Source organism: Athene noctua, chromosome 8 (genome assembly GCF_965140245.1).
Source record: "Athene noctua chromosome 8, bAthNoc1.hap1.1, whole genome shotgun sequence".
In the NCBI taxonomy this organism is placed as follows: domain Eukaryota; kingdom Metazoa; phylum Chordata; class Aves; order Strigiformes; family Strigidae; genus Athene; species Athene noctua.
This window is the reverse complement of record NC_134044.1, coordinates 23,827,328-23,839,467: the sequence shown is the minus strand read 5'-3', so window position 1 is coordinate 23,839,467 and position 12,140 is coordinate 23,827,328. Positions and strand designations below refer to the sequence as shown.

General features: G+C 43.9%; 1 protein-coding gene across 2 annotated transcripts; it reads right to left on the bottom strand.

Moving 5' to 3' along the window:
* Positions 1-740: 740 nt before the first annotated feature.
* On the bottom strand, positions 741-11,393 carry TNFSF10 (TNF superfamily member 10). Of its 2 annotated transcripts, none has more exons than XM_074912512.1 (5): positions 11,205-11,393; positions 7,173-7,325; positions 5,571-5,613; positions 4,743-4,859; positions 741-4,072 (listed from the first exon to the last, which is right to left on the bottom strand). In XM_074912512.1, the coding sequence occupies exons 1-5, from the start codon at positions 11,328-11,330 to the stop codon at positions 3,624-3,626; spliced, it is 888 nt and encodes a 295-aa protein (XP_074768613.1). In that variant the 5' UTR covers positions 11,331-11,393; the 3' UTR covers positions 741-3,623. The 2 variants fall into 2 exon arrangements, with proteins under 2 accessions (XP_074768613.1, XP_074768614.1); XM_074912513.1 differs by having other exon boundaries at positions 741-4,069.
* Between the last annotated feature and the right edge of the window lie 747 nt (positions 11,394-12,140).

Genomic DNA, 12,140 nt, shown 5'->3' with positions numbered 1-12,140 from the left:
TAACTCAGGAGCAACTGGTTTCTCTGATGTGGCATGTTGCTGCTGCTCTGGTCAAAGCCCTTCTCTGTAGGCGCAGGACAAAACCACCCTCTCTCCCATCTCAGGGCTGGGGGTCAGGTTAGATGATGCTTTCGTGTCTTGTTGATTTTCCAGGGTTTGCTCGAGTTTCATACTTTTTTTTCGGTTGGGGCAAATTTATAAGTGGAGTGAGTAGACCAAACAATATCCCATGTGTGCTTTTGGGGCGGGGAGTGCATTTGTTTTCAACATTAGGGGACCTCCAGTTTACTGCTCTTTTACATCATCTGTGTAAATGATCCTCTCAGTTCAATATATCTTCTACTGTAGTTTGGTAATGGGCAAATATCAGATGTTTTGCTACTAAATAGATTTCTCAGTGTTTAAATAATGGCCAAAGCCCAGAAACATGAGAAAAACCTCAAGGAAAGTGCTCAGCATTTTGTAGTCTCTGGTCATGAGATAATTTTCAGTGATTTCTTCCGTGTACTGCTTCCAGATGCTGTTCATGAATTAGGGTCTGGAAGGCAGTTATATGGCATTAACACAATATGGTGTTGCTCAGTGGTCTGCATGATGTCCTTTGCATTGCAACCATTTGTGGCGTTTCATGGATTATAACTGACACGAACCGATGTCAGAGAAACTATTTCAGACAGGGTGGTTGTTAGGGAAGCCACGGGATGACACCAGTAATCACTGCAAGACTAAGTAACTATTTACTAAAAATGTTTTATATAAAACGCATGTAGAAAAATTACAATATTTCCATGTTACCACAACCTACATCCACAAATAAAAATTTGCTACATCTGCCATTCAACATACAGTGAAATGAAAGGTATGATTCAGGGTGCAAATATACAAACAGAAGCTGCTATGTATCTTTCCATTCATCTTCAAATGTGTCCTGCCTGATATTGCTTGATAACCTCCCCCCAAGATAATATCTGGCAAGCATGCCTTTTGGATTATTCAGAAATAAAATATGATTATTTGGTGTGATCCTTGTTGCACTATGCTCTGCATGCAGAGACAAGACTATGTACATGTAGATAAAAAAAGGAAGGTAATGCCAGGGAGCATTCCCCAGGCAACCCTGGGTATAGTGTTGAGTGGGCATATTGAGAGTTGAGGAGAAAACATGGAGCAAAATATCCGTGTGTAATAGTTTGTCTTAGCATCAGCTGCAAGTCTGTCGAGTCCCTCACGGTTTCCTTCCAGTCCTTTCTAGCAGCCACGACTCCTACGTTACACAAATCAGTTCTTAGCCACAGGGAGGGTTTCTGACTCTTAAGCTGCCACCAGTAAATCCAAAATACTTTTTCACAGTTCAAACAAATTTGCTTTCAAACAAGCACCTAAAATCACATTTCTAAAAAGACAAAAAACCAAAAAACAAAACACAAAAAAAAAAAACCAAACCAAACCCCAAACAACTTTTTAATATAATAAATTTCTAAAAAAGATCCTCAAACCTGATAACGTGGGTCAGTCCTGTGCTGAGAATGAAAAGCCTGGTCCATTTGCAAGGAGAACATACAAAAGTCATTTCTGCAATACAGCAGACATCCAGACATGGCTTTGTTCTCCCTAGCCTTTTCTGGCAGGCAGAAAAATTCTGTATTAGTGAAATCAGAAAGAAAACTGTAGAAACATTTTCTGTTCTCTGTTGAAACGGATGGAGAATGATACAAACCAAAGTGTTCCAGTAAACGATGAAGAATTTCACATGTTTGATTACCAATGAAAACAGTATGTGTGATGCTACATTAAAACAGCATGTAGAAGCTGAAAGTCATCATTTTAGGCTTATGGCAGTGTTTCTTTGCCCTAACCTGCCAAAAGGAGGGTGTTCCTGAAATTCTTGTTGCTCAAACACAAATATTTAAGTGAAGTAACATACCTGCTTTTCTGAACGCAAAATAAATGCTGGGGCTTGTGTCTATTCATTTCCTTTTGTTGACAAAGTAAGACGAAGGATGCATGTTTAGTCACGGGGCCCATAGGCAAGGGCTGTAGAGTGACTTAATTACCAGAACGTGGAGGTGAATGTGAGGGTTCCCACGGCAACCTTAGTGTATTAAAACTAGACAACCAGACTTTCTCCTGGCATCGTTTTGCTGATGTAAAGTAATATTTGCAGAACAACTGCCTGCCTTTCCCTCCATTTTTTTTTTTTTTTCCACTTTCACCCTCTTTTCCCCACTGTTTTCTCCAAACCTGGGCAAAATGTATTCGTGGTGCAAATCGCTGTCACTCCTCTGACAATGCTGCAGATGTGCTGGTTTATGCTACCTGACTCTTGCTGTGGATCTAGTCCACACAACTTACATTTGCAAATCTTTTCTTTCCTTTTTTTTTTTTTTTTAATATAAAATAATCCTACTCATAGAGTTAAAAAATATAGCAGTCGGTTTTTAAAAAAATTATGGTTTAAAAAAATTATGAAAATTTTCCACTCATTCCTAAAAATAAAATAAAAGCAAAACAGCTTTACCTAAATATGCAATCTTGTTTAAGTACGGATAGTTGTTGTCCTTAAAATATTAGTCATTGGGGTGTGTTATTCTCCACTACATCCTACAAAATACAGGCCAGTACAAATAAACATGGAAGAACCATGTCATGCTTAATTTGTGGCAAATGTCTAATAGAATTCTGTATTTACAGAAAAACACCTCTTTTCTGGATCAAGTACTTGCTGTCAACAAGTGTAATGGCAACTACATTACTGAAACTATTGGAAGCCTGGTGAAATCTTTGCAGCACAGCAATTAAGTAAATAGGCACTATCATAATGTGGTGATCAAAATACTGATTGATTTCAAAGTCTCTTCTGTGCCATTTCAGCAGCTGTTTTTATGTACAATATCCTGATTAAGGCAGACTAATGTGTTTACTCAAGCCATGAGCCTGAAAAATGCTTAAGCACATATTTAATTTCAAGCATGTAAATACCCTGATTTAGTCAGACTGTTGTGTGCTTAAAATTAATTAGGTGCTTAAGTGCTTTGTTAGATGAGATGAAGACGTGCAGTTTGTTTCTGATGGCATTTCAACTTTTGTAAAACTCAGGTTCAACAAAAACTTCCAGGGTAATTCCACAGGCGTCCGGGAAGCAGTACTTGCAAAGGCTCCTTCCAGGAGCTGAGATATTCAAGGTGGGGCCCCAAAGGAGACCACAAACAAATTTGATGTCCAGCCTCAGCCTCGAGTGACCAGACTCAGAGCATCCTCCACCCCACCTGCCATGGCTGAGCCGGTGTGGAGCATCTCTGTGGAGGTGGTGGCGAGCGCTTACCTGCCTGGGGTTCTGGCCAAAGGTGTCGTCTGGGCGGGTGAAATCCCGGCACGTCCCCAGCCTGGCTGAGCGGCGAGCCGTGGTGCCCATGCCTGCACAAGCATCGCCAGCTGCTGATGCTCCTTCCCAGCTGCCGGGAGAGTCATTCGGCACGGTTGGACCTCACGCTGGGTGAGCTGAGAAAGGGGAGTCTGGTAGTGTCCGTATTGCTACAGTGTTTGCTTATTATCCCCTGCTTTATAGAATTTTAAGCTGGTCCTGGCTATGAAAACTGGCTCCTTTGGAGCATAATTTTGCCCTTTTAACCAATCATAAAGGCTCCAAAAAAACTTGCTTCTTTGTCCATGTCAACTATGTCACCATTACTGACAGAGACAAAAATCCTATCCTCTCTTTTCAGCTGAAACACACCACCTTGATAGATGGAATAAAGTCCATATTCTGCCTTTTTGGACCAGCAGCTTGTTCTTGCACTTTTCATGAGCAAAATGGGCTCTGGGTAATTAGTCAGCTTGTAAACATATTGGACAAGTTGTTTGGGGTTCCTGATTTGTGCCAACAAATCTGAATCCTCGTTCTCATTTTCACGGAAGCGAAAATAAGTTTGTGAGTAGATGTAATAAAAGCCCGTTTGGGGTATTACTAACTCGCCATTTCTCAGCTCCACGTTGTAAAGGAAAGAGTGGCCTTTCCTTGACGATTCCCAGTTGTTTATTTTTTGTCCGTTCCCTCTTCTTGCTGAGGGATCTACTTGAGAAAAAAAAGAGAGAAAATGTTAAATTAAAAGCCAGGTAGTGAAGCCTGGTATCTGCTAGCTGGGGAGTCTGGTTTTTAGTAACAAAGTAAGGGAAATCTGCTCTTCCCAGCGGTTCATTAGGTCCACTCTCAAAACAATCTGAAGGTCCAGAGCTGTTTAGCTGTATGTGGGAATTGGTGAGCTTTTGTGCTCACCAGTAAGACAAAAATAATCATGTTGCCACTTAGTAACAAAGTTAAAAGATCCATTTGTGTCCGATACCTTCCAAAGCGGTAGAAACCCTACCAAGCTTTTCATTAATTCGGCCTGAATGTCAAGTCTCTCGTGTCTTGCATTTCTAATAGGTCTGTCACCATAGCAGCTGGGACTCACACAACTAGCAGAAGGAAATTAAAGGAAAGAACAGAGGAAAATTTAACACTAGGAAGCAAGATATTTTTTTTTCCCCATAATGAAGGTTCCAGAAGAAAATTTAGGGAGGTATCCAGAGGTATCTGTGAAAATTAGCTGAAAACCATGTTGTCTGGAACAAGAAGACTTTTTTTATGCTTTGTTCCTTACTACTGGCTCAATGCAAGTATTAAAAAGTGTATGTAAGCATGAAACTAGCAATCAGAGAGTAATTTCTGTGATCTTTAACTGTTTTTAAAGGTTTTTCCTTACTGCGTGGGGACAGGGAATTCTTCCTGTTGCTGTTGCCAGTCAGATGCGCCGCGATCCTGTTGACGGGACCGCGTGGTTGCTGCCCATCGGTGCGCGACAGCGTCAGGGCTCTTTCAGCTGAGGAAAGACCACAAATGGAACCTCATGTTAGAAGTAAGGATGTTAGAAAACACATCTGTCCCATTTGACCCGATTTTAAGGAACAGGTATGTAATTTTTTTAATTGACTAAATCATTGACTGAATGGTTGAATATTGGCTAAAAAGGCTCAAATTTCTCTTTCACTCTTGCTCTCCTTGAAATGTCTTTATACACCTCTTTGTTCTTCTTTCTCTCCTTCCCCCACCCCAAAGTTACCAACAGAGAACTTAAAATAACCCATTGTATTAAATTTTCACACTCATGATCAGTATCTTTCATGGTCAAGCATTCATAACCTTTACTCCACATTTCCACCTGGGGTTGTAATGCTTTCACTCAACATATTTAGAGCTGTATGAGCTTCAGCAGAGCTATTTCTCAACTGATCTATGCGTACAGCAGTTCAGTGATGCCTGTTCCCAAGAGAGCGGGCTGTTTAAATGTCCCCGTAACACTGTGGTACTGAGGTCTAGAAGCTGAGTCCTCTGCACCCACCTTGGTTACCTTGCTCTAACCACTTGACCACATTGTGGCTCCTGAAAATTTGCCTTCTAGTAACATTTTGTGATGACTTGCTGCCAGTACAAGATCTTAGTGTTTTTTGCGCTTTTAAAAAAATTGAGTCACTACACAACGGTTGCCACTAGCAGCTCCTATTTGCCACAGATAATAAAATTATTAAAATACCGTTGACTGCAGATATGTTTTCCTCATAGCTTCTTGAAATCATCTGCCAACAAACACACAGAAAACGAATTAGTTTGTCAGCAGAAACTGATAGGCACAAGAAAAAAGAGACTCCTTTCTCAAACTCATGAATAAAAGGATTTGATCAACAAGAAAATAATAATAATACAAAAAAAGTCTATTAATTTCTTGTAATAAAATATTTCTATTTACATCTTTTATCTAACAAAATACGTGGGAAAACATTTTCAAGAGATCTCAGTCATCTGAGCTTCAAGTCTACTGGAAAAATTGACCCTCGTGCTCTTCTTAAATAAGAAGAGATACAGTGTCAACCATCACCTTCCATTTGTAGAACACTTGGCAGTGTGCGCTTCTCTGGGATCTTAGCTGAGAAATTAAATTAAATTTCATTTTGTTTTTATACCTCTAGCTATCTATCTATGTAAGCTCTTAAGCCAGCATATTTTACTTTGCGCATTCACCTTTATAACTGCTCGCTGCCGAAATGAACTTGTTTGGCTACTGACAGCGGTGCAGGTGCAGGCACAAGCATGGTGATGGTTTGAGATGATTTACCTGGGTGACTACATGGGCCCTGTATTGCCACTTACTGACGGGTTCTGCCCCGCCACATTTCTATTTACCTATTTATCCATCCATCTATATTATTATTACCATCATCATAATCATCTTCACTATAGTCATCATTTATTACTTCTGGCACCCAGGCTATCTTTCTTTAAGCAAACGGGGAGCTAGTAAGTATATTAGATGTGTAAATGTCCACCAGATAAAACAATGTTTTCCTTATGCAGAATTTCAGAGACTTTACTGGCAGAACTTCCACCAAAGGAACCGAGATCTCTGAATACAAATAGAGGATCTATTTTGGGCTGCAAGAATTGCCAGTTAAGTTTCAGCCAGGAGTGAATTTTTAAGGATGAGCTTTTTTATGTGCTGGAGATGGGATTTGGAAAATCATTCCAGAAGATTTTAGCCTTTCTGATTTTTCAGCTAGGCTTATTTTCTCCTCTGTAGCCAAAATTATGTGTATTGTGTGTAAGTCATGCAGAAGATGGCGTTCTCTGAATGCTGAGCGGGGCAAGTGCTGTGCCTGATGCTGCATGCTTGCTCGCTCCTTCCTCCCCTAATACATTACACGGCTCATGACTAGACCATTCTTCAGGCACCTTTTTACCTCTCGCTGTGTTACATTTCACCTCATTTTCTCATGCCAGCCTCCCTGTATTTCCAAAGAGGGACTGACACCTCTGCTAGCACTCAGATCCGCTCGGTCAGGTAGAAAGCAAGCTCGAGTCAAACACTTCTACCCGGAGGTATTTCAGACAAGCCAACCTATCACTGAAATTCGCTTAGTAAAAAATGATTGTCTTTGCTTTATTATTTCCTGAATGTAGTGAAACCACTGTCATGGGGTTTTTTGGCTTCAGTGCAAGCACTCTGCAGCTGAAGCTGTGGCTTGACAATTGCTTTGCAATAAAACAATCTGAGAGCCCTGTCCCCTTTATTCCACTGCTAGGATTCTCCGAATTGTAATATCACCAAGCACACTGTTTCAGTGTGTCAGTTCCCAAATACCTTTTTAATTAACTTTCCCAGGTGCCACTTTACTTGCCAGCAGGGATCAGCCGCTCTGTCTTCGCTTTCAATTAGATCCGAGTCTTGGATGAAGTTTCCGATTTCCTCCCCGGTGAGACAAGCAATGCCACTCTTGGAGTACGTGTCCCGGAGCTGCAGCAGAAGGGAAAGCCAGGATTTTTCACCTGTGATGTGCTCGCAGATGTTCAGCTGTGGTATGTCCTAAATTCATTACATTTTGGAACACGCTTTCTCTCCTTTAAAGCATTTGATAGTATGGTGCATGTTATGACCATATAGACAGTACAAGCACTCGATTTTACATATTTAACTATGATGGCATACTTAATATGCATAAATATACTTACATTATCTCCATGGACATAAATTTGCTATCTAGCACTCAACTAAATAAGCTTTGTGAAAATTCAATACCCACAACACTAACATTGTGAATCCTTTAGTTTCTCTAGTTCTGCATTAAAAACATTTCTTTTGCACAAGGGATTTTTCTTCACCAATTAATAAGGATGAAATCAAATACCAGACCTTAAAAGTAATTCTGTTCCGTCTTTTCATCCAATGCCACTAACAATTCAGGCTTTTGCCAATATATTTCCATGCCATATCCTGCCCATATCCAGTTTGGGGTTTCTCTGTTAACTGTGTTTGACCTGATAATCCAGACCAAAGTCCAGACAACAGAAATGACATTTGGGTCCAAGTAAATTATAACGCTGAATGCCCATGGCATGGGGCTATGTCTATACCCTCTAGTCACAGAGAAAGCTTGTTTTCTTCTGATAAAAAATAAGTTAGTTGGAAGGGAGTGGCAAAACTCCTGCTGGCTCCCAGTGAACCTGAGTGGGAGTTTCCCTCCTGGCGGGATGCTCTTCCCGAGCCCGCAGCATCCCGGGCGAGGCTCTACACACGCACACACAACTCCAGCTGGCGCTGTTGGTTTATGTACGAGCGCCCAACCTGCTGCCTCCAGCACACGCCAGCAGAGCTCAGCTCCTGTTTGCTTTGAGTTCGGCTGCTGCTGCATCAGCTATAAAGGCTGGCAAGGCTTGTTGTGCCGGAGAAGTACTACAGGAACTTGGAGGAAACAGCAATCAGTGTTAAACATGCGAAGCATTCAGATGAACTCCTCGTTGTAACATTTAAATTTCACTCTTCTTATGCTAAAGTTCGGTTTGGTTTGCTAAACAGATACATTTACTTTACAAGTACCAGTTTCAGCTGTCCTTGAGACTGGGGTATTGAAAGCAACAAATGGGAGCACCTCCTCCCTCACACTCCACGATTTTCCTGCCTGTCAGGAAACAAAGGCCTTTAGGAAGAGTCTTCCCACCCCAGGAGGATTAGGAGAACTCACCCATGCTACCTCGCCAGCCCTACTGTGTTGAAACAGCAACCTTCAGTCTGCAGCCGCAGACTTTATTGATCTTCACCTATTACTTGAAATGATTTTGTATTTTGTAGGCATCAGAGTGAAATGGAGTCACCACTACAAGTGTTTGTGAAGGTTTCTGTGTCTTTGCTGAGGTGTCCAGTGATATTCTGAAATCAGGTTTCTTGTTTCAAGAACTCAGTTAAAGGGATTAAAATTATGTGCTTATTAAGGTAAAACTGCACTTAAAAAGTAAGGGCTCTGACAGATAACTGTGCTAACTTCTATAACAAAGTAGTTTGAGTTTAAAAACAAAAAAATACGGGAGCAGTTGAGATGTTATTGTTTATTCTCTTATCAGACCTGCTACAGCTCACCTCTGAGCTTTGCCCTCCAATCTGGAAGCAAACAGTCCTGTGCTTCTGCTTTCTCCTTGCCTGCACTCTTCCCCCAAGCAGCTTTGCTATGCTGGCACTGGAGCAGAATTTTGCATGCATTTTGAAATCCTCGGGGGATGCAACCTTGTATCAGCACTGTATGATAGCGAAGTTTTGGTATTTCTGCTTTGAGCAGAAAAAGGCATCAGGGTGTTGTAAGACTTACTCAGATGAGGTTTATCTGTAGCCCTGAAGTATTTGAGGACAGAAATCCTGGAGGAACACTATCTTGTAAAACTTCTATTCTAGGACTAGTATGTGGACTATGTTTTCAAAACAGAAGGAAGTCCGAGGATATTTTCTTTGCAGCCCGGTATCCTGAAGCATAATGAACTTTATTGTGCTCGTGTCTCAGCACTTCCTCCCATAGCAAAACTGTTAAACAAATGGTCATATTCATAGTCCTCCTCAGATTACCACAGATGGAGAGATAAACCTGCTAGTTACAAATTATTCTTTTCGTAAAGATAAAATTATCTTCAGTCTGTGCAGTCAAATAGTTTGGTGAAGGTGTAGAAATGCAGATACTGTGGAGAACAAAGGGAAGAAAAATGGGCAGACAAAACCGGCAGTTTATCTTTTGAGATCTATCCCACATGCACCATGTGGATGTGGGGTAGCAGACTATGTTTCTAGATAAGTTTTTCCTTGTTTATTGTGCACCAGATGGCACACGCAAGAATGTGTGCTTAAGGTACCCCTACAGAGCCAACAACCTTACTTTGTAGCCCAGCAGAACTTCGGCGTGGGCAGATTTAGCTTTCCACACCAAATGCAGGCTTGTTATTCTTCAGAAACAGTGAGCTGTATTTGGAGCGAGTGGCACTACATGTAGTTGTGTGTCCCAGGTGTAAATATTTGAATACAAGGAAGGGAAAGATAAGTGTGGTTACTAATTATTTAGATTGACTATCTTGTTAGCAAAGGACTCTGAACCATATGCAGAAGAGACACGAATGCATTTATATATTTTTTTTCTTCATTAGCAGTATTATGTAAGCTGATTTCATAAGATCAACGGATTTCTGTGACTCTCCCATCCCTGCAAATACGGGACAGCCCACATAAACTAAACTTAGCAGGAAAATCCACTTTATACAATCCCCAAGCATGAGCATTGGCTCATATTGTAGATCACTGTATACCCTTTACCGTTTGCTTCACAGAGGACTCTGACATCTCAGAAGAATCCACTTATTAAATCTGATGGGGAATAAATGCACAGGTAACACAGTATTTTTACATTTATGCAATACTTTCTGAAGTTGTAGAACTATAGTACACTTACTTACCTGCAGTTTACCTTTCCGCCAGGGAGAGCAACATACTGGTGCAACTTACAGCAGGATAGTAAATTTTGGGCAAGACTCTCAGGGAAACCCTGAGTACTAGGGGTCAATGAAAAGCAGGACCACACACGTAAAGGCTCATGAGACTATCAGCTAAATGAACTTTTCTTGGCTCTTTTGGAGGATGAGGAAAGAGTTAAGCAGCAGCTAGCAGGCTTGAAGCGTGGCTGCAAGGAGACCAAAGCAGTAGACTATACAGTGGGTATTTTACAAGTCATTCTGAGGAATTCAGTGGTGTTTGCTGTCTGGGTGAAGTTCCTTCGGGATTAGTCACTGTCTTAAAACTATGTGTTTTCCTAGACGAGGCATTTAAAAGGCACCTCAGCCTTTTTTTTCCCCTGTTTGTGTGAATACCCAGCTGACAGAGGCTGCTGGAGCCCTCCGAGCGCTACTAAGGTTTCTGCAGTGACCGTGGGGCACCGCAGTGGGATGGGACAGCAAGTTTGGCGCTCTAACGAAAAGCACATTTTCTCCTTCTCTGCAAAAGCCCGTAACTAAGGAGGGGGAAAATAGGAAAAGGCAAAAACTTTTAAATTGTTCTTGCCTTGAACTCCGTCCCCCGCATACCCACAGCCCAAGGAAAACCCGGACAAAGGAGCAGGCGCAGACAGAGGGAAGCTCTTTGTCTGCGGAGGTGGATGGGGAGGGGGGGAGGCTCTGACCGCTTCCAACAACCGCTTTTTCAGCCGCCGGCAGCTCCGCTCGCAGCGCAAACCTGCGCCCGGCCGCGCAAGGACAGCGGCGGCGGGGGGCTCGGTTTTTCTCGGCCAGAAAGAAAAAAAAAAAAAAAAAAAGGGGGGTGCAGAGAAAGCGAGAGAGCGCGGGGTCCCCCCGGTTGCCTGCCCCCACCGACCTGTTTGAGCTCGCTGGTGAAGTAGAGGAAGGTGACGGCCACGCAGACGGACTGCAGGAGCACGGCGGCCACCAGCACGGCCCCGCAGGTCTGCCCGGGGCTGGGACCGGCCGCGGGCAGCATCATGGCCGGGCAGCGCTCCGCTCCGCGCTCGGGAGGCTTTTCCCTCCGGGGGACGAGAGGGCTGGGCCGGGCTGGGCCGGGCTGGGGGCTCAACCCGCCGCCGGCGGCCCGCCCGCCGCACTCCCCGCCCCGGCTGCCCGCCTCCCGCCAGCCCCGGCCCGAGGTGGCGAGGGAGCGGGCGGGACCCTGCCTTCCCCCCGGCCCCCCCCGCCTTCCCCCCGGCCCCCCCCGCCTCCCCCCGCCCCTCCCCTCGGCCTCCCCCCGGCCTGGCCCGGCCGCAGCAGGGAGGGGGTGCGGGTCCTGCCTGCCCCCCCTCGAAGTGGGGGTCATTTCTCAGCCGTCACTTTTCAGAGCATTTCTGAGGCACCTTTCTAAGCGATCTCCGCTAAGGAGTGAGGGAAATAAGATTTTTTGACAGAGATTGAGGCTGTGGTTAAGAGTACGGAGAGGCCCAGAGTTTCCCGGCTCCAGGCTGTGTTTATCTTTCTCTACCTTCTCCCGTAGAGCTGGAGCAGGCAGGAGGGTGCCGTGGGCCAGTAACCCGTAGCTGTGCCGTGAGCTCCAGCCCAGCGCTGCTTGCCCCCGCGCTCAGGACACGCCTCACATCACAGTGCACAAATGTGTGTTTGGGGCTTTCACAGAATCCCCGAATGGTTTGGGTTGGAAGGGACCTCAAATCCCATCCAGTCCCAACCCCCTGCCATGGGCAGGGCCACCTTCCACCAGCCCAGGTTGCCCAAAGCCCCGTCCAACCTGGCCTTGAACCCTTCCAGGGAGGGGGCAGCCACAGCTTCTCTGGGCAGCCTGTGCCAG